The following is a 23,321-nucleotide window of genomic DNA, read 5'->3' as shown; positions in this document are numbered from 1 at the left end:
TTGAAAATGTTATTTTTGCTGCTTATGAAAGTTAAAGCAAAATATCAGAATCACAGTGAGAAATGGAAAGCAAGAAATGAATATTTCACTTACATAACTTGCCCATTCTTTAAGTCTTTATATGGGGAGTCCTTTTCTCCTAAGGTTCTTTGAGAGTGTCATCTTCAGAATCTGTAAAGATTTAGCTTTTCAGGTATAAAAGTGCAATGGCGTATATCCAACAGGATTAACGAAACTTTCACTTTTGAATTCAAGCACAATAAATTTAGTATAATCTAAAAGTTAAGTTGATTTGTTAAAGCAGTTGTCTAACATATGCAGTATTATCTTCCTTGAGGAATGCCCTGAATTAAATATCTTATTTTTCAGTTGACTGGAAAAAAATATATAAATTCATTTAGAGATTATATTTTTTAAAATAATTTTTAGTTGTAGCTTTTTAATTATTCACCAATTAAATTTTTAGACATATTTAATTTTTGTATTTTTATTATATAAGATACATAATATTTGAGCTAATATTGTGGTAAAGTGAAATATTTTTAAATAATAGCCATTTTTTAATCGTTTGCTTTGGTTGCTTTTCTAAAGATAACCCATAATCAGGAAAATGTGTTTGATCTTCAATGGATGGAAGTGACTGATATGTCTCAGGAGGAAATAGAACCACTCTTGAAAAATATGGCATTGCATCTAAAAAGACTTATAGATGAAAGAGATGAACATTCAGAGGTCTGTATATTTCTTTTAGTATATTACCAAAGTTTTCTTTCCAAAAAAAGTAGCATTCAGGTATACTTCAGAATTAATACTCTGTTTCTTAGGGGCAGGTAATCGAGTACTGTATGACTTTTTTGTGTGTGCAGCAGAGGAGGCAGAAAGGACATATAAGAGCCCCAGATTACTAGAAAACAGATTGCAGTTAGGTTTTCTATTTTCTTTTTCTTATTCTCATTTTTTCCTGTGTGTTTTTTAAGTCATCTCCATAGCTCTGGCAATAGTACAGAAGTGTGAAACTGAAAATTTCGTTGATGTAAGTGGAAAAATCATTGCCTTGAAGCATAAGAATTTGTTTAAGGTTAATTTATTAGTTTTATTGCCACGTGAGGTTGGAAAAATAAGTGTTAATAAAAGAAGAATCACAGGTGTTCTGAATAAAATGTCTCACAAAAGTTCTCAAATTTTTGTAGTCAGTATAATGAGGTGTGATTTTTAAAAAGGGAATTATTATAAGCCCTTTTAAGAGAGTACTTTGCTTTTTAAAAAGAAAAATTGCTCCAAATTTTTTGCCTACACTCTCTGAAAGCTCTTTATAAGTTTTAGAGGAGTCTAGACTTTGGTGCATGTGGTGGTGAGTAATATTTTTCTTAATAGCAGCCTCTAAAGTATTCTGCCATTCAGGAGAATGTATAGCTTTGATCATTTGTTCCATTTGCATGGAGACAGTTTTGAGTTTATTTATAGAGAATTTGATTACTCTTGGGACAAATGAAAGATTACATAGAAGAAATTCCTAAAGATTTATTTTTCTGAACAAAACTTTCATACCTCTTTAGAGTATATTCAATTTTGATAGAATTTTCAGTTTTTCATAAGACATTAAAAAGAAGAAAACATGGAAATACAAAAAATATTTTAGAGCAACAATTAAATTTTTAAAAAGCTAAGGCACTAATACCAAAGGAAGGAAAGACTACAGTGAAAAATCCTGACTATATATCAAACTCATCCTGAGTTTTATTTCATTTTCAATGTGATTTTTGAACCATGTGCTGTATATTTTTTTATATTAGTGTATTTTTACTGCTTTATTTACTTTCTAGAACAGTCTTCTGTTTATATTTCTAGGTATTAAAGGTATTTTGATAAGTTATCTTCCAACTTCTGAGGAATTCTAAAAATCTATACTCTGGTCTCATATGACTGACGGACATATATAAATTGATCTCACATTAACTGATTAATATAGGGTGGAATACATTTGGAGAAATGTGAACAGAATACTTGTCATTACATGATCAATGTTAAAAGTAAAATGAATAATAAACACTATATAGTGATTGTTAGAAAAACATTTTAAAGTCCAGCTGATCAAGCATTTCAGTTGATTTTGTTTTTCTAACAAAGAAAAAAAAGTGGTTGCATTCTCCTATCTAAATTATTCAGGAAACAAATTGCTAGCTGGTTTAAAACCAATTCTCTGGGGGAAAAATGTTGAACTTGGGTCACTAGTGGACTAATTAGAAAAGATAATTTAAAATAATTGTGAAAAATACTAAACTAATGGTAATATAGTATGTAAATGTAATAATTCCGTGTCATTTAATTTGATTGAAACAATTTTTATTTAGATTTTCCCTTTAGCTTTTATTCTGTTTTGATCTGTTGTAGTTGTTTCATTTCAATATAGAAATATAATTTGCCCTATTTTTAATTACTCTTCATGTTTTTTTATTAATGTTGTGGAACAATGATCTCTTTGACTTCTCCTACTAAAAACCAAGTAGAAAATTTTAATGCATTTAAGATCTCTTTATTGTCACTTTATTTTGTGCCCAGCTTTGTGTTATAAGTTTATCATGTACTTTTATTAAATCTGCATAGTAATCCTATTTTATAGATGAAGATATTCAAAATCAAAGAAAAGTCAAAGTGCCTACATAATCTTTTTTGGAAAATACCTCTGGATTCTCTTAATTCTTAGTAATAGGTTCCTTTCTTTCCTTTTTTTCTTCTTAAAAAAATATTTTCAGCCCATAGTTCTTTGTGTTCTGTTTATTGACAACTGGAAGCTCTTGATATCTCCATTTTACCACCTACCAAGTTCATATGTAGGGTATGTCTTCAGTACTATTCTTGAGTTCTCTATTTTGTGAATTACTCAGTTGAATATTATTGGGCAACTATTTTTGTGTTCCGTACTATACTAAATAAGATCAGAGACTTTAACAAAAGGAGGTATAAGAGATTGTATTCGATTTACCGGGGGGAAAAAACTTGCATTGCAAATGAAAAACAAAAGATAATGTATTTAAATTCTAATTTATTTGTGCATGAAATATATTTATTAAACACTATATGTTAGACTCAGAAGATGTTAGAAGGCAAGATTAAAGATAATTGAGACAGTAAGAAAATACACAAATAAAAATTGACTCCATGAACATTGAGCCTGGGCTACTCTGGAGATTATTGACACTTTTGACAGTGACAGGGTAGTTGGGCTGGACATACTAGGTAAGTGGATAGGATAAAGTAGTGTCAATGAACATATAAACTATCTTTCAAAAAGTAGTGTTGAAAAAGAAATATAAAGATAGCAAGAGGGAAATGTGCTTGTCCCCCCCCCCCCCCCCCCCCCCCCCCGTATAGAAGAAACTTGTTTATCTTTGAAGAACAAAGAAGAAAAAAAAAACAATTGAAAATGTTACAGAAATACGAATGTTTCAGGAACGAGATGCATAAAAATGGAGTTAATCATAGGTGGTTTTCTTTAACAGGTTGGAGGAGGGGTTATTTGTTGGAAATGATTATAATAGTTGTTTGCATTTGGAGGCTTAAGTAAAGGGAATATACTTACAATAGCGGTCGTTGGGGAAATTTGCCAGGAAATCAGCAAAATTTTCAATAAAAGGATGAGGATTGGAAAGAGCTTAATTGAAAATGGATGGTGAGATCTGTAATAGGGCTGTGTATTTTGTTTATTTTTCTCTAAGAGTTTCCTTGGAGCAGGAGTAGAAAAAACTGATGGTAAGTAAGGGAAATGACACAGTATTTGAGTCACATTTGAATTTGAATTCCTATTGGTACCTGTCATTAGATATGTGACTTTGGTTAAGTTATTTAATCCATATGAGTCTCAATTTCTGTATGTCTAAAATAGACCTAATATCTCTATTACAGATTATAGTATTGAATGAGATCTTGCTGAAAAATCCCCTAGCTAGGAGTTCTATAAATATTAGTTCCTTCTTTTTTTCCCCAAAAAGTGAGCCATAATCAAAGATTGTGTAGTAGTGTTAAATTAGAAAGTAAAGTTGACATTTAAGGGCCTTATTGTAATTCCAGGCTGAGTAGGAAAAAAGCCAGAAAAAATTGGTGCAAAAAGGGAGAGTTGAATGATTAAAGGTTCAGACATAAATATGATTACATGAGAGTAATGCCAGTAAAGGAGGCATTGCACAAAAGAAGAATGGTTCTTTCATTGGAGAAGCCTTCTATGTATCAAACAGGAAGTGGATTTGGAGTTGTAGAGAGAAAAAGAATTGGAAAATCACATTCTAAGGTTTATCAATAAACATACTGGAATCTGTGAAAACGATTGTTAGACCTTCATTCAAGTGCTGAAATATATCCTAAGGATAAAGAAATGAATTCTAATTGGTGGTTTAAAAAAAAAATAAAAGTAATGATTCATTGAAGATGGTATAAGACTTAATGATGAGAAACAAAACAAAGATGGTGATTGCATGGTCCCAAGGTGGTAAGCCCACCCATTTTGTCTGGAATAGAAGAATTGAAATTGCTATAGAAGACAATTTCTGCTTGCCTGGGAAGTTTGAAAAAAAAGAAAAAAGAAAGCTGAGAAATTGGTTTAGAATAAGATAATTTTCCAATGAAAAGAAAATTAGGGGAATGGAGGAGTACGATTGAGTTTAGTTGATGTAGGTTAAAAAGCCCTTAAAGGTCAGATTTAGGATAAATAGAAGAAGATTTGTGTCCTCTGGAGGATCTCTAGAGAAAAGACTAAAAGAAGCATTGATGTGAGAAACAGATCAGAATTACTACTGTAAGAGACAGTATAGGATATGGAATCAAGAGTCTTGGCATTTCTATAGCTGATTGTGTGATCATGGACAAACCAAACTCTGTGCCTCAGTTACCTTACTGCAGAATTAAGAGTTTGAACTAACCTCTGAGGTTCTGTTAGGTCCCTTGGAATCCCTGTTTACAATTCTAGAGCATTGTTGTCCAGTTGTACAATGATGGCAAGATTGTTTTTTAGCATTGTCCAATATAGTAACCACTGGCTACATGTGGCTGTTGTGTACTTGAAATGTGGCTAGTGTGACTAAGGAACTGTATTTTAACTTTTCGAAGTTGTATTTAATTAGTAGCCTCTTGTGCTACTGGCTACCATATTGGACAGCACAGTTGTAGACATATCACTCTTGAGTTGATTTCTCTTCTGTGTCACCAAGTCTTTTATGACTTTTCAGCAATCGCTATCTGGTCTGTTAATTTTACTACAATTGATTTCTTTTGTTAAAAAACTAAGAATGGAAAAAAACTATTGTCATCTTCTAGTGTTATCTACTAAATAGCTTATTCACGAACTGTTGAATCAAACTTTTTAAAATGACAGCTAAATATGATAAAGTTAAGATATGTTTGACTAATGCATCATTTTCGGTATTGTAGTATAGTATTTAGGTTTAGAGCATAGTGTTGTATTTAGTTCTTTGATATGTAGAATACTAAAAGTGATTCTATGTTTATTTCTACATTTCCTTAGACTATCATAGAACTCTCTGAAGAACGGGATGGTCTTCATTTTCTGCCCCATGCCTCATCATCTGCACAGTCACCCTGTGGTTCTCCAGGCATGAAGCGAACAGAAAGTCGACAGCATCTGTCAGTGGAACTGGCAGATGCTAAAGCCAAGATAAGAAGGCTTAGACAGGAATTGTAAGTTACCGATTTTCAACACTCATTGAATTTAAATGATTGCAAAGGTGTCCTGAACAATATTTTTAGGATTATAGAACATAGATAGTAGTTGCCATTTGCTAGTCTGTGTCAAAGTTTTTACTAGTTTTAGTCAAAATGAGAAAAATAAGATGGCATAAGATTTCCTAATGCTAAATTTTACCACTTTAAAGAATGCCCTTTATTCTAAATTTATGTCCTTTCTATCTGTCTAGTGTTCAAATGTCTTTCTTTTATAAAATAATGTTCTTCCTTGGCAAATTGGGATTTTCTTAACTTTTTATTTTTATCTTCTTGAAATCCAAAATATTAGCAACCACCGATACAGATCAGTAAGTTTAGCTCTTTCAAAATTAATGTTGTAAAACACCAAGTAGTTGGCATATAACATTACAAAAAATTAATTTTGTGTGTGTATCTTCTGTATCAAGTAATTGAAATGCCTGAATGATGTACTTAGAGATGATAAATATTCAGATTAGTTGGTGCTGGTGACATTTATTTAACTTTCAAAGATCATTTCAGAAAAGTCAGTATAAATGTCATGTAGGTATCCCTCGGTGAATCACATGTAAAGAAAAGACCAATTTCTGCTGGAGACTTATTTTGCACTTTAAAAACAACAAAGGATTTTTGTGTTTTGGGCTATCATTGTAGTATTTTTTTTTTTGGCAGGGCGGGGGGGGGGGGCGCATTGGGGAGGTGTTTTTCTAGAATTTGGGCTTTAGCGTGCAGATTTTAAATTTAAAGCCACAATATAGCAATTAAGTTTATTTACTGATTATTTAAAGCAATTAGTTTTAAAAAGTGATAGAATATGCAAGGTAGAAAAAATATAAAGCCTATAGGAAGAATTGAAAACAAAACAAAAAAAATACAGCTTTCATTGTAGATGTCTGCATTATTATGTATCTATTGAAGTGAGCACGCCCAGGATATTCTATAAACAGCTGCACCAGGAAAATTAGGGAAGAGATTGCTGTTATTAGTTTGACTGGCAGTTAATGGATAGCCTAAACAGTGAACACTAGTTTGTTCCATGTAATTTAGCACAATATTCTCCAGTCTTTAGATAAAGCATGCAATTAGAGCTGCAGTGATGGCTGTGAATTCATTTAACATTTTGCACTGTATTACAATTTGATTTTTAAATAAAATTTACTTGGCCATGGAGTATATTAAAATTCCAAACAACTTAAAGAGATTAATAAAGTCTGGTCTTTCATATGCTCATTCAAAAATGTAAATGAATATTTTTAATTAGCAAATATATATGCTAGATATAACAAGTATTTCTAGTGACTTATCAAATACCATATAGTATCTTCAGATACCATATAATATCTTTACTGTCCTTTGAAAATGTGTTCCTTGTTGGATTTCTTCTGTTAACATTTGTTTTAAATCTTTTTGTTGGGACAGATCTTTCTAAAAGTGATGAAGTATGGAAATCAGGATGGATAAAAATAGTTCAAGTTACCCTAGACCTAATGGAAATAAATAATTGTAATGAAAACATGCACATTAACTAAAAGCATTCTTATTTATGGGTCACACAACATAGTACAATTGCTTTTGATTTATTAACATACAGAGTAAAAGCATTTGCAGTTTGGTTGGAGGAAGTAATTCCAAATAAATTTCACTTATGCAGTAATTAACACTATCAAAAACTATCTTTAATTATTTTCTCTGCCTCCATGGTTCTATGTTTTCAAAGAGTTCTTCTCAAATTATTATTTTTTAAAGTAATAACTTTATTGGGATATAATTCACATATCAGAAAATTTATCTTTTTAAATTTACAATTGAAATGTACAATTCAGTGATTTTTAGTATATTCATAGAGTTGCACAACCATCACACATTATCTAATTTCAAAACATTTTCATTACCCCCAAAAGAAGCCCCATACCCATTAGCAGTCACTCCCTATCTCCCTTTGCCCTTGGCTCCTGGCAAATGCTAATATATTTTCTCTTTCCATGGATTTGCCTGTTCTGGATATTTCATACAAATGAAATTATACATTATATGGCCTTTTGTGACTGGCTTCTTTTACTTAGTATAGTGTTGTCAAGGTTCATCCATGTCGTAGTGTTTTATTAGTACTTTATTCCTTTTTATGGTTGAATAATATCCTATTATATGCTTATACCACATTTAGTTACTCATTTATTGGTTGCTGAGCATTTGGATTGTTTACACGTTTTGTCCGTTTTGAATAATGCTCCTATGAACATTCATGTGCACATGTTTGTGTGGACATATGTTTTTAGTTCTCTAAAGTATATACCCAGAAGTGAAAATGCTAGGTCATATGGTAGTTTTACCCTTTTGAGGAACTGTCAAACTATTTGGCTATACCATTTTACATTCCCACCAGCAATGTATGCATGCTCCAATTTTTCCATATCCTTACCAATATTTATTATACCCCTTTTTGTTTATAGCCATTGTAGTGGGTGTGAAGTGATATCTCTTTGTGGTTTTGACTTGCATTTCCCCTATGACTAGTGATGTTGGCATGTTTTTCTGTGCTTATTGGCCATTTGTGTGTCTTCTCTGGAGAAATGTCTATTCACATCCTTTGCCCATTTTTAAATTGAGTTATGAGATAAACTTTTAAACAAATCAGTGAAATAACATGAAACCAGAGGTATATTAGACGTCTGTGTAGCTGCAGTTGAAACTCAAAGGAGTTTTTGTCATTTTTGAGTTAAGAAAGAAAAGAGAGTGGTGTCAAGAATATTTCATAGAAGTAGTCACATTTCAGTTGATGTTAGACATTAACTAGTTTGAAAAAGCTCAACTGGGTATTCTAACAGAAGGAAGTTTATCAAGTTCAGTAAGATATAAGGAGGGGCATAGCGAGAAATGAAGTTGAAAATGATGGAGTGGATACGTGGATACATGGATGGTGATATATACAGTACTCAGAAGTTTGAACTTTATCTAAACAATAAGGATCAGTTGAAGATTTTTTTGCATAGGAGAGTGTCAAAATCAAATTTATATTTTAATACAGAGATACTAGCCTAGTAGCTGACTCTTAGTGAATGTTCAAATTGAAATTATTATTTCTAGTGGCAATATGAAAGTGAATTGAAGACCAGTTCAGGCAAGAAGTGGTGTGGGCCCTGTTTAAGGTTATAACAGTGAGGTTGGAGAGGATGTAAGGGAAAAGGCAAAGATCTTTGATATAATTCCTAGTTTCCTATAATAAGTGTCTGCATGGTGATGCCGTTCATTTGGAATGTAAGAGACAGGAATAAAATTAAGGTAAAAGGCAAGTATAGTTTTGATACATTTAGTTTGAGGTACCTTAGAAATATCTTTCTGGAGATGATCATTGGATAATTGACTATCTGGTCCACAATGTAGAATAGAGATTTGGGATCACTAGAATACTGATGAAGAATAGTGTGCAGCATGTAAGTAGTAGTTGAAACCTTGGGAGTGGATAAGACTGCTCAGGAAGAACATGAAGAGTGAGAAGGATGAAGGATGTAAACTGTAGAACACAAACAAAAAAAGTTGTTTAAGTGGTTAAGGGCATACTTCACCATTCATTACTCAGTTTCTTCATCTGTAAAATGAGACTTCTAATAATATGTACTGTAGAGAGATAGAGCATATGATCAAGCTCATGAGCTTTTGGGTACATTCTGTCTGTGAATCCTGGCTCAGCACTTCTTAACTGAATGAGTATAGCCAAGTTACTTAATTTCTTTAAGGCTGCTCAGTTTCCTACTCTACTAAGTAGGAATAATAATTGTGTCCACTGTAGGATTGTTGTGTGAGGCAAATATGTAAAGTGAACAGTGTCTAGTACATAAGTGCATAGTAAATGTAAGCTGCTGTCACTGCCATTATTTCTTTAGAGGGCTCTTGTAAGAATTAAGTGCTTCGGAAAGTGTAATGTGCCTAACAAAAGTGCCTGGTACAGATAAGAACTTGATAATTGTTAACCAGAATATGGGCCTGAAACATGAAATCATTAAAAGAATCAGATAATTAATATGTAGAGAAGTAGGAAAACCCGAATGTGAAGTCATAGAAACCAAAGGAGAGAGTGTCAAGAAGAGGAATGGAGTTAACTATATTAAATTCTTCAAAAAGTTCTGAAAATAATCATTGGATTTGGCAATAAGGAGGTAATCAATTATGAAAAAATATCCGTGGGGAGGCGTGGATGGAAGCCTCATTGCTATAGAGAGAATGGTCAAATAAATGAGTGCACAAAAGGAATTATTTTATTAGTGAAGTTCAAACTCCTGGGTAACTCTTTTGAAAAATTATTTAAATTTATACCTCATCCACCAGAGTGAATCTCAGATGGATTAAAGAGCTAAATATAATGCTGAAAGAAGCTGAAAGATGTATTTAAATGAGTATATGTTTATTCTCTAGGTAGGGAAGAGCTTTATAAAAAAGCAAAAGAAGTATTTCTAAATACACACACACACACACACACAAATACACACATATATTTAACAACAGTATTTATAAAAGATGGTTGTTCTATATGTATAAAAAATTGTTAAATATATAAACGTTAAGAAAACAATAACTAAAATTAAAAAGCATTTGATGATATTCCTCAAAAAGTTAAAACATACAATTTTCATATGACCCTGCAATTCCATTCCTAGTTACATCCCCCCCAAATTTAAAACGAACTCAAACAGATACTTGTATACCATTGTTCATTATCCCCAATAGCCAAAAGGTGGAAACAACCCAAGTGTCCATGAACGGATGGATGGATGAACAAAATGTGTTATAGGCATGTGATAGAATTTATTATTCAGCCATAAAAAAGAATGAAATTCTGATATCTACTACAACGTGGATGAGCTCTGAAAACAATTTAAGTGAGAAACCAAACACAAAAGGACAAATGTCTGATTCCACTTAAATGAAATATCTTTAATAGGCAAATTAAGAGAGACAGAAAGTAGATTAGAAGTAGCGGCTGGGGAAGGGGGGAGTTAGTGCTTACGGGGTACAGTGTTTCTGTTTTAGGTGATAAAAATGTTTTGGGAATGATAGTAGTGATAGTTTAACAACACTGTAAATATAATTAATGCCACTGAATTGTTTACTTAAAAATGGTTAACATTGCAATTTTATCTTATATGTTACCACCATAAAAAATAGAATTGTTTACAATTAAAAAAAAAAATTTGACAACCCATGAAGAAATATTTCTAAGAAATATCTTACAAATCACAATAGGTAATAGTTTTTTGTCAGAAGAAATTTTATTGTCACAAACATTAAAAAACAAAATTAGCCTTTCCTAGTATTCAAATAATGGAAATTAGAACAGTGACAGTACTTTTCACTTGTTAAATTGTTTCATATATAAGCACTTTTATCCTCTGCTGTTGCATTATAAATTGATAATGACCTTGCTGAAGGGCAGTTTGACATGGTATATCGAGTACTTATTAGACTGTAATGTACTTTTGGAAATATGTCCTAAACTACATAGGGTTTTATGTTCATTTACCAAAACATTATTTATTACAGTGAAAAATAGAATCCACTTAAGTAAATTATGGTTCCTCTATCAAAGGGAATATTTTTATATTAAAAGTTATGGTTTTGAAAAATGTATAGGCATGAGGAGATGTCAACAACAAATTGTTTTCTATAATGAACATTTACCTTTTATCATTAAAAAACAGAAGGTAGAAAAGTAGAGATGGTGGAGACTTTGAGGAACTCGGCTCTGAAGGGGAGATAGAAATCAGGAGTTAGAAGTAAAGCAGTGTAAAGAGAAAAAAAAATAGAAATTTAAGGATGTTTATAGCTTTCTGGGAAGACAACAATAAAGTTATAAAGATTTTAGGTATCTGCAGCAGTATATCTTTTTCTTTAGGCCATTGTAAAGGTTGGTAATAGTTTGGAGACCTTTATAAATCTCAGACCCAGATAATATTGCCTTGCATAGAAACTCTTCCAGCTTACTTGTCTTTGACTATGCAGACAGAGAGAGCAAGAAAGAGGAAGGAGACTAGGAATGGAGGATGTCAGAAAAGATTGAGAGAAACTACCTTCTGAACTATGAAGATGTCAGTTATTGAAGTTTGCCTTTGGAGAACTTTAGAGGGAGTTTGATTGATGTCTAATCATATAAATTCCTAGTATCAATTTTTTTGTCTTTTTCCCCTGGGTTGGAGTCATGGGTAATTGTGTTCAACTAAAAATTTACTTAACAATGATACATTTGTTAATGTAGATGATCATAGTTTTTTAAAGCAATAAGCTTTTTCTTTAATAAATATTTTTTGCATTTAAGGGAAGAAAAAACGGAACAGTTGCTGGACTGTAAACAAGAACTTGAACAAATGGAAATAGAACTAAAAAGGCTGCAGCAAGAGGTTTGTACCTGGAACTGTTACTATATAAGACCACTAAGTAATTGGAAATTGATTTTTCTTCATATAATTTATAACCTTTACTTTAATGCTTTATGAGATTACTGAGGCTTAAAGAGATCTGATGACTTTTTTAGTGTTTCTCTCCAAAAATGCCCGAGCCAAAAATAGAAATCAAGGTCTTTGGACTTTTCTTTCTTCTATATCAGCGCTATTTAAACTTTGCTAAGATTCAAAGGAGCCTCTTAGCACTGGGGTGGTTCCAAGATTCTCTTTTTTTGTGTATTTGGCTTCTGTAGACTTGGAAGCTGGAACTCTACTGTAAATTGTGCTGCTTATTTTTATCTCCCTAGGTCTCCACTCTTTGATGGTGCTTTATGTTAACTTATATATTACAGAATGTTTTTAAATTTTTCATTCTTTTGTATTAAATAAGATCAAAGCCTTTTACTTTTGGTAATTTATTTTTATTAAGGCTTTGTGTTTTTTCATCTTTAACCAAGATTAAGAATTCACTTCTTTTAATCACTCCATAATGTTTTGTTTTCATTTGGAGGTAGTGCATGAGGTCTTCTTTAACCCTTAAATGGTATGGATTGGGACAAGGATGGACCATTTTCTTCCCCTTACCTGCCATTTTAACTTAAGGGAATACTCTACTTGCAGGATTGTAAACTGGGACCTTTCTAGATGTATGAGACTGGAAATCATAATCTTTATTTGTATATATGCTGTGGCTGCTCTTCTACTTCTTGGTAGCAAGGTTTTTGTATGTGTGTTTCCTCTAAAACAGTGTTTGTCAATCTTTTTGATCTCAAGACACTTTTCTGCTCTTAAAAATTACTGAGGATTATATCTACTGGTATTTACTGTATTAGAAATTAAAATTAAGAATTTCTAAATACTTGACCCATTCAATGTTAACATAAAAATTATATCTTAGCTAAATAACCATTATTTTCCAAAACAAAAAGTAATTAGAATGGTACTCTTGCATTTTTGGAAATCTCTTTAGTAATGCCTGGCTTAATTAAACACTGCTAGATTCTCAAGTTTATTTCTGTATTCAGTCTGTTAAGATATCACATTCCATGTAATCTCTGGAAAACTCTGCCTTCATGAGAGAATGAGAGTTTCTTAGAATTATTATGAAAATAGTTTTGACCTTACGAACACCCTGAAAGAACAGATGTCCCTGGATCACACTTTGATAACTACTGTCCTAAAGGATTATGAGGCTTTTAAAAGGTTGAATTTTAATATTTGTTTCACTTGGGATTAATCACATGCCCTAATCATTTTACTTGGAATAATTTAAAAAATCAGCAGCATTTCAGCATGTTACAACATATCTGGATAGAAACTTTTTTTTCTTTAAAACAACTAATGATAAACTTTAGTAATACATTTTGCCTCTTCTGTATTTTTTCTGTCTTGTATTTAAAAGGTAATTCTTTTACTTTAAATTAATTCCAAATGATTGTTTAGCAGAGGTACTTATTTTAAAATATCCTGAATATTTTTTACATTCCTGACACAGAATATTATACTAAAAAAATTGTAAAAATACATGTTTGTGTGCTGTGCATAAACATATTTAAAATACTTTGTATTAGTGGTAAAAAGAAAGGCTTTATATCTCTTAATTTTAAGATACAAATTGAGATTTCATTTATTTACCAGAAAATTAACACTTTTAAAGTATATAGTTTATTGAATTTTTTTATAGATTCATCAAGCTGTGCAACCAAGGATTATCAATTTGAAAATAGAAAATATTTAAAATATTAATATTTATTTATATTTAGAACATGAATTTGCTTTCGGATGCTCGTTCTGCGAGAATGTACCGAGATGAATTAGATGCACTTCGAGAGAAGGCAATCAGAGTTGATAAGCTTGAAAGTGAAGTCAGCAGATATAAAGAGAGGTTACATGATATTGAATTTTATAAGGCAAGAGTTGAGGTATGTTGCATAATTTAAACTATTCACAGTGGGTTTTTTTTGAAAATGCACTTAATGTATGGAACTCTTGAAATGTTGAGCATACTGTAAATACCTTCAAATATTTAATTTATGGTAGGATCAGCATATTGCTTAGAATTTAAAAAAGAACTTTGGGACGTTATTAATTATATTGAACTCTTTGGCGTTCTTTCATTCCTTCGTGTAGTATTACAGGTGTAGCAGATTTTGAAAGTCCTTCCCTCAGAGTCAAAGTATTTCTCTCTACTGATTTAAAACTTGTTCCTAGAAGTGAAAGAAAACATATCGCTGATCGATTCTCAACACAGACTGCTAAATTAGAATCAGTAAAGGAACTTATGCACACACGTGCACTCTCTCAACAAATTATATAACATTTTATATAAACAAATTAGGAAAAACAGTTTTCTTATTGCAGTTCAGTGTTACGTGAAGGTGAGTTTGACAGGAAGAAATTGACACGCCTTATATCTACAGCCTTTTTTTTCCTTTCTCAGTTAACTTCCTCATTGTAAACAGTGGAGATTTTGTTCATTTTTAGTATGGGAGTAAGAAGGGAGGAATATGCAAAAATCAAGAAGTGAAAACATTATAAGAGAAAGTAGTTAGAACATTTGAGCCTGACAGTTACCAAAAGTAGACTCAAGAGACAACAAAGATTAGATGCAGATTAATTACTTGCCAGTTATTGAAATGGGGTCTGCATGTTACTGTTTAGGGGTCCTTATAGATGCCACTATTTCAGTATACTTTCTCTTTGCTTTATAAACTGCAAGCATATAATTTAGCAAGGTAGATTTGTGAACATATATCTTCAAAACAAATGCTAGGGATTTTAAACATTTTCTCAAGATGCTTTTGTAAAATATTTATTGATAGAGCCTTGGTTTGTGATTTATGTGAGTATTAGTTCAAGTCTTGGAATTGTACTTAAATACCCCAAACTTGTCACTTTCAAGTTATAGTTTAAGTGGAGAAAAATCTTCAAGTCTATTTCAACAAATATATTAAGCTGTGATTTTATGGAGATTTGTGTCTCTTAAATATCTGCAAGACTACTTATACTTAGTTCCTTATTCTTGTGACTAAGGAAGTTAAATGTACTGTGCCAATTTCATATGAAATTACAGTAGTATTACTCATCCTAGTATAAGTACTGAGTATTTTGTTTGCGTAATAGCAAAATGAAACCAAGAAAACATTACTCAGTGGCTTTACTCTTGCATATAAAGAATTTTTGTTCCAGAACTTTAAAAAATTAACCAATATTAGCACGTTTGTGATAAATAAAGCCTATTTGAAATGTTTATAGGAATTAAAAGAAGACAATCAAGTTTTATTAGAAACAAAAACCATGTTGGAAGACCAATTAGAAGGAACCCGAGCTCGTTCTGATAAATTACATGAATTAGAAAAAGAGAATTTACAACTAAAGGCTAAATTGCATGATATGGAAATGGTAAGTATTGTAAAGTAGATCAATTACAGGCCTCTAAAGAAAAATTCTAAGTTTCATCTGATTTTTCTATAATGGCAAATGATGGCTAGTGTCCTTGATGCTTTACCAAAGAAGACATAGCTAAATAAATTCAACGCTTCCCATTTTACATGAATACAGGAGTAATAGAAATTTCTGGTTTTGTTACAGAGGGATATTATTTATTTTGTCTTGTATTTTTCAGAAAACTAATAAGTTATTGTGTAAACATGCCTTTAAAATACAGAAATAAAACCACTCAGCACTGGGTTACTATTACTAAACTAATATATTGACTATGAAGAAGAGTTTTTGGTGTCCCCAAAGATCACTTTAAAAGGGTGACAGATACCTGGTCAGCATAATGGCCAGTTGTAGTAATTATAATAACTAATTATTATTCTTCAAACTGTGAAAAATGTTTAGGAACTCCAGATTTATTCTCATTCTGATAATATATTATTAGCTTGAAATTTTACTGTTTCTTAGCTTTCTTTTCTCTCCATATTCCCTGCTAATAAAAAAGGAACGTGATATGGATAGAAAAAAGATTGAAGAATTAATGGAAGAAAATATGACTTTGGAAATGGCACAGAAACAAAGTATGGATGAATCATTACATCTCGGCTGGGAGCTGGAACAAATATCCAGAACTAGTGAACTTTCTGAAGGTATTCCCAATATTGTTCTACATATTTAAATGGATTGGTGAATTAATGAAATTGTATTTATACTTATATTTCTGGATATTTTATTGCATTTCTTTATTTTCCCCAGCTAGAAATGTCTCCGAAGGCCAGCTGTGTCCCTAGATATGATTTCACAGAGTAATATGTTATTTCCACATTCCTGGGTCTGGTTATCTTTGCATGTCTTACAGCTCTACTTTTTTGAGTGAAATGACAGATTTGATCAGTAGTTTAGGCAATTTTTTCATGTTAATATCATAAGAAACTGAAATACCAGCTTATTAATTTATTTTGAGAAATATAGCCATCTACCAAATAGAACAGAATAGTCGTATTATCTGGTCAGCATGTTTTTGATTACAAGCAAATCTAAACAGGAAGTCAAAATGTCCTGGGAAGATTCTTAGGTAAAAATGTAGCAAGTTAAGGATCTTCAAGGCTACTTTCATCAATATATGTACTCTCCATTTTAGGATTATACCTACCAACTACTACAGTTCAGTTACACCCTGGAGATAATGAAAGACCGCCAGATAAATTTTTAGATCTTGGCTTTTTTTTTTTTTAAGCTCCTTTATTGACCTGTCCTGTGTCTTAAAACTGAGTATATACATGCAATACAGTTTGGATTATAGCTTTGATTATCCTAATACTGATATACTTTATTGAAATAACACTCAGATCACATTTATTTGAATTAGAATAGTTCCTTAATTCCTCAGTTACCCAACATTGGATTATTCCACCTGCTTTCCTTCCTTCAGTAGATATTTATTAAGCACTTATCATGTGTAAAATGTGATACCAGGCCTTGAGGATATAGTGGTGCGGTAGACGTAGGTCTGAGAGAGCTTATAGTCTGGTCTTACAGAATAATTAACTTCTGCAGATGACTCATATTTATTACTGTTAGGCTTTTCCTAGTTTTATACCTGAGAACCAAATTCTAGGACCCCATGTAAATTCTCTACAGCCAGTGAAGTTGCTGAGATGTATTATTAAATATATTTGTGGAACTTTTTTTTATTGTATTCCTTGTGAACTGAGTTAAAAAGAAAACAATTTGGACTTAAATATTTTCTACCTCTAAAGTAGTTAAAATCTGCACTGTTAAAAGTGTTGTCATCTATGAATCGAGGCCAGTAATAGTAAATACCTTGAAGGGTGGTTGTGAGGATTGAATTTCTTAATACTTATGAAGTCCCTAAAACGGTGCCTGGTAAATAATAAACATTTGAATGTTAAGAATTATTATAATTATTATTATTATATTACAGTTGTTTTGCAGTTATTCTTAATGAGGCCATAGACCTGAATATTTGTTTTAATGCGGTGTCAGTTTTTTTTTTCTTTTAAATTATACAAGGAACTTTCTAGAAAATTTACAAAATGTGGAAAATATAAAAGAGGAGGTAAAAGTCACTAATAATTTCTTAATCACTTTTACATTTGAAAAAATTTGCTTCTAGAAATTTTTTACACCCACATAGGTATTGTAGTCATCATTAGATCAGTGTGTATATACAATTCAGGGTCCCTTTTTCACCTAAGATTATAATATAGGCATTCTTTCATGTTAAAAATGTGTTATAAGCATCCTTTTTAATTCTTCATAGCCTGACTTGAAGCTGCTTTGATTTGAAGCACAGTCATAGTATTGAAAGTATTATTAAGGCATAGCATGTATTTTAGCCTAATCTTGTTAATTTGAAATGATGACTACAAATCATGAATTCGCGTTTTATGAAAGAAGACTTAGACAACTAATGGAATTTTAAGTTAGTAACTATCTAGTATACCAGCTTTTAATAAAAGATTAACAGTATGCTGAGTAGAACAATAGCCAGAAATAAGAATTGAAACTTTCTTTACTTAAAATCTGGGGGATATTTTACCACACCTATATACATTTATGGGGATATATGTGGTGTGTGTGTGTGTGTGTGTGTGTGTGTGTGTGTGTGTTTGCTCTTCATGATGAAGAATTCGAAACATACACAAAAGTAGACAGACCTAGAAATGCTCTCCTATACTTCTATCCATTTTTCTTCCTGATATCTAGGATTTCAAAATAAATTCTAGGCATCATATTTCATTTGTAAATCCTAATATCTTTATATCATCAAAATATTCAGTGAGTCTGCTATAGAGCCATTAAAAATAATTGTTTTGGGGCTTACCAGAGAACAATCATTTACAAAACTAAAAACTGAATATTCTTATGTTAAAAATACAGTGCCGTAATCCGCTTAGAAAGATGATTTCCCTTGACAAAATGGAGTAGATGTTGATCTTTACACTTAATTTAACAGGGATTCTTCATTTAGAGAAAGACTTTTTCAAGGTGACCAGTCTTGCCTTTCTCAGAACCAGATTAGGAATTTTTCCCCTCAGACTGTCTTCCTTTAAATTTTGAAAGTGTGGCATAGGATGTGCTTTATACTTCTTATTTGAGTCACATAATGACTATGAGATACACAGGCCAGTAACTATATTTTGTACAAGTAACCTAAGACTCATTGAGATTAAAGTGGCTTGGGTCCTGTCAAGTAGTTAAATTCTTATGGAACTAGAACTGAAACTCTAATCTCTTCAGTCTAAATTTTGTAATTTTTTCTCACTGGAATGCTTATGGGTGCATTAAAAGTTCAAGATTTATCTGTCTTTTGTCTGTCAGTTAATTTTTTCCATTATATCTCTCTTGTATAATTTAATAAATTTTTTATATAGTTAAGGACCAGGTGATGTCATGCATTTACACTCAACATTTTAAATAGTAAAGAGTAAACATAGTTTTAATAATGACTTATTTTTCAATATTACAGCACCACAGAAATCCTTGGGCCATGAGGTGAATGAGTTGACATCAAGTAGATTGTTGAAGTTGGAGATGGAAAACCAGAGTTTAACAAAAACTGTAGAAGAGCTTCGGAGTACTATGGATTCTGCAGAAGGTAACACGTCTAAAATCCTGAAAATTGAAAAAGAAAATCAAAGACTAAGTAAAAAGGTAAATAAAAATTAATATTTAATGTAGTGTTAAAAAAGTATGTAAAAGTATAAATAAATACCACTGCAGTAAAACATTAATTTTCCAATTTTTAATGTGCCCTCAATATTATTTCAACTTATGGAAATGTTAAAACATACATAAATGTGAAGTAAATGAAATCCTATACTCATTATTCAGTTTCAACAATTTTTAACTTACAACTAGTCTTACTTCTACTTCTGCCTACTCTCCCCACAAACCACTAGATTATTTTGAAGTAAATCCTAGCCATGGTATCATTTCACCAACAGATATCTTAGTATATAGCTCTAAAAAGTAAGGAATTAAAAAAAAAAAGAACGGTGACATTATCACACTTAAAAATAATAATTTTTAGTCAGCATTTCAATTTCTCTAATTGTATGGTTTTTTGTTTTTTATTTTTTACATTTTGTTTGAATCTGAATCCAAATAAGATCAACTACATTCAATCAATTGATGTGTCCCTTAAGTCTTTTTTAGCCTATAGGTTTACTCTTTTTTTCTATCAGTGTTTCTGTGGAAGAAACCAAGTTATTTGTTTAATAGAGTTTCCCCACAATCTAGATTTTGCTGATTGCATTCTTTTTGTCACTTAAGTTCTTTTGTCCCCTATAATGACTCTTTTATCTGTAGGCTTAGGTTCAAATTGAATTTTAGTAAGAATATTCATATGGAGTATGTATATTTCGATCAGAAGGCATATGCCTGGTTGTCTCTCTCTTTGTGACATGGAAAATGATTTGCTGGGAAATCTTAATCAGAGATTGCAAAATCCTGATATTTTAAATATAATCATCACTTCTTAATTTGATAGCTAAGAGTATTTCTATGAGAAAAAAACTTTTATTTTTAAAAACTACTGGTTTTAAGAAAACAAACACCATTTGTTATTTTGAGGCACAGCTCTTATGGGAAAAACAGGATAAATGTTTGATTCTCTCTCTCTGTTTACCAGTTTCCTAATAATGAATTGGTTCTCTCATATCCTCCTGTGATAATTGAGTTTATTGTTTGTTTTATTGTCATTATGAACTCAATATATTTAAATATATTTGAAGTGTTTCAATCTACTTCTTTTTTTTTTTTTTTTTTGCTGTCTCACTGAAGCTGCTTCCTGAATTATATGACAAAACCTTAGCACTCCTTCAGAGATTCTTGGTTTCACTGTGAAAAAATCTTCTAGGCTCCTATCTATGTCTAATTTTTCCTTTGATAGATTCTGGGTTTCTAGAATCTCAGTTATGAAATCTCCCTGACCTTTAGACCAGCGATTTTTGAATGATATATAGTATACATCATAATCACCTTAGAGCTTGTTAAAAACACAGATTGCTGAGTCACACACGTAAGAGCCCTGATTTTTGCTAGGCTCGAGGTAAGAGCTAAGCATTCTCATTTCTAAGAAGTTCCTTGGTGATACTGATTCTCCTGTTTTGGAATCATACTTTGAGGACCACTGCCTTAGATAATGCAATTAGACTCCTGATTTTCTTGCAATATTTTTACTCTTTTGAAACATTTTTGTATCATTAGTCCATTAACCAAATAATAAGCATTCGACAATATAGTGTTCAAGTAGGAGTGGCCATTTAGAACTTGGAACAGTTTTGCCTGTCATTATAATTGGATCTGTAAATTATAATTATCTTTGATGTTTAAGATAGTAAATTAGTGAGTCTAGCAATTTTTGATAAATTCATTGTATAAAAGATGTCTTTTCTCTTTTGTAAATCAAATGCTTCGCTTGCATCCCGCTGATGTTAAACAACAAAGGAATTTAAATAATTGTTGTCTATGTATTCATCTATAAAGGAGAGCCAGTTTAATTAGTTATTAATAACTAAAAGCTTTGTAAACATGTAAAATTAATGTTGAATTGAGTTCCTGGATAAGATTTGTGACTTGATGCTTTTGAGATATTACTGGAAGAGTGTTTTTCAAGTGTGGTTTATCTTCCGTTGATGTTAAAATAGAAAAATTCAACTTGCTTTATGTAAGACTATTAAAATGCTTAGAATTCTTCACTATCTATTGATGTGGAATATTTAATATAGCTAAATCTTTTATTTTTTTAATTTCCTGATTTGAATGTGCTATAAGGAAAAAATCAATGATATAGCATATTGTAAACTTAAATTTGCTTTTTTATATTTATTAACCACATACTTTATTATATCTTTCAAATGTGTAATTGAAAATTTAGACCTAGAATATAAAAATTTGCTGAGTTTTATTCAGCCTATTTTCTCCAGTATTCTCCTTTTTTCCTTTTTATTGTAAAATAAGTTCTTTCTTGTTTCCTCGTTAAACTTATACCACCATTTCTCATCTTTTCCTTAATGCTTTTTATATTCTCTTCTTTTTTGTATACAGAAATTTCTTGACTATAATTAAAATTTTACATTCCAAAGTCACTCAAACCAAGAGAGCCTTTCAATAAGACTTATACAATCTTATAGCACATAATTACCATATATTCATTTGGATTTGTTTTTGTGCTTACAAGCAGAAATTTGCCCTCAGAGATTCAGAGGATAAGAAAAATAGTCATGTCTGCATATTTTATATAGCTGCTAAAATTAGCATGGAATGTTACTTGAATTTCTCTACTAAATTCTAAAATTTCACCATTTGGGCATTAAAAATGTATTTTATCATTAATTTAATGATTATCTTTTGTTTGGCATATTTCTATTGTTGTAAAATACTTTATGATATATTGTTTTATGTTTTAATTTTCTCCAGGTTGAAATTCTTGAAAATGAGATTATTCAAGAAAAGCAAAGTCTTCAGAATTGTCAGAATTTAAGCAAGGATCTAATGAAGGAGAAAGCTCAGCTTGAAAAGACAATCGAAACACTTAGAGAAAATTCAGAGAGACAGGTTCATAAATTTCCTATTAAGCATTCTGTTTTAAAATTAATTAACAAAAGTTATTGTATGATTTGTGCAAATAAAATGTCCATATAACTTGAAAAAGAGAAATATTTCAGAATCTTTTAGATTTTAAAGTAACTATGAGTTTACCTCACTTTCTATGTCATATATTTTATGAAAGCTAAAGAGGAAACTTATTTTAGACTTTTTAAATTGCCAGTAAGATTAATAATTACCTTATATACAGTTTTGCATTACCTGTGATTTCAAGTTCTTGCAAGTATCTGTGAAAAACGGCTGTGGAGTGGAGTTGGGAAGTAGTGCAGCTGTATGCTGACCCTACTAAAAAGGGAAAAGTGGTGACAGCAACCATCTCGGATGCATTCAGGCTTTCAAATATTTATTGTTAATTCTCATTTTATGCTTGAGGAAACAGAACTGGGTAGATTGAGTGACTTGCTATTTAAAATTTTACATTTATTTTTTTAGATGTAAAGTGATTTGTTTTATATTATCTAAGTATGGTTCTCAGTCAAGCTATAAACATACAGGTTTCTTTAGAGCTACAGAACAAAAATTTTAGACTTAAGGATGAATCTATATTTTTATAAACTTCTGAGAGGATTGTTTAACATACAAATTTTGAAAAATGTTATATTAGGCTGTGCCATAAATTGGATGGATTAGTTTTCAAATGTACCAGGAGATTTTGTTATTTTGATGTTTCCAAATTAGAATTATTTTGAGGAATGAATACACATATATATATACACACACATGTACACAATACAGCAAATATTTATGGAGGACCTTCTGTGTATAGGCATTGCAGAATTTATTTATGAAAGTTAAAGCTTATATATTCGAGGAGATATATGTGAAATGAATACACATTCATATTTTAATTTGAAACATGCAAATTATAAATAATCTGAAGGGTCACTTTTGATTGATATTAAACATATCTCCCTTAAACATTCCTTTACATTATGAACTCCCTAAAGACATGAACTTTAATAACATGTATATAGCGGTCTCTCAGTAAATATTTTTCAGAATTAGAAAAGAAATGCTAGGACCCTTTTATTTTCTCATTCCCCTGTTAGGTTTTTGAAGGGAATAACTATGTAATACAAAACGTTTGGTTCTTGCTCAATT

The 23,321-nt window shown here is 31.1% G+C and overlaps 1 protein-coding gene across 5 annotated transcripts in view; it reads left to right on the top strand.

Moving 5' to 3' along the window:
* The window catches only part of CCDC88A (coiled-coil domain containing 88A), a 109,110-nt gene that overhangs the window by 46,823 nt on the left and 38,966 nt on the right, over window positions 1–23,321 (top strand). For all 5 annotated transcript variants that reach the window (XM_016162599.2, XM_016162600.2, XM_016162594.2 and 2 more), the window contains exons 7-14: window positions 592–732; window positions 5,516–5,688; window positions 12,020–12,101; window positions 13,907–14,065; window positions 15,399–15,545; window positions 16,090–16,234; window positions 19,078–19,262; window positions 22,032–22,169. In XM_016162599.2, coding sequence (XP_016018085.2) covers window positions 592–732; window positions 5,516–5,688; window positions 12,020–12,101; window positions 13,907–14,065; window positions 15,399–15,545; window positions 16,090–16,234; window positions 19,078–19,262; window positions 22,032–22,169 — 1,170 coding nt within the window. The remainder of the gene's footprint in view (window positions 1–591; window positions 733–5,515; window positions 5,689–12,019; window positions 12,102–13,906; window positions 14,066–15,398; window positions 15,546–16,089; window positions 16,235–19,077; window positions 19,263–22,031; window positions 22,170–23,321) is intronic.

Source organism: Rousettus aegyptiacus, unplaced genomic scaffold (genome assembly GCF_014176215.1).
Source record: "Rousettus aegyptiacus isolate mRouAeg1 unplaced genomic scaffold, mRouAeg1.p scaffold_m13_p_7, whole genome shotgun sequence".
Lineage (NCBI taxonomy): Eukaryota > Metazoa > Chordata > Mammalia > Chiroptera > Pteropodidae > Rousettus > Rousettus aegyptiacus.
The sequence above is the reverse complement of the archived record's forward strand: the minus strand, read 5'-3'. Positions and strand labels throughout refer to the sequence as shown.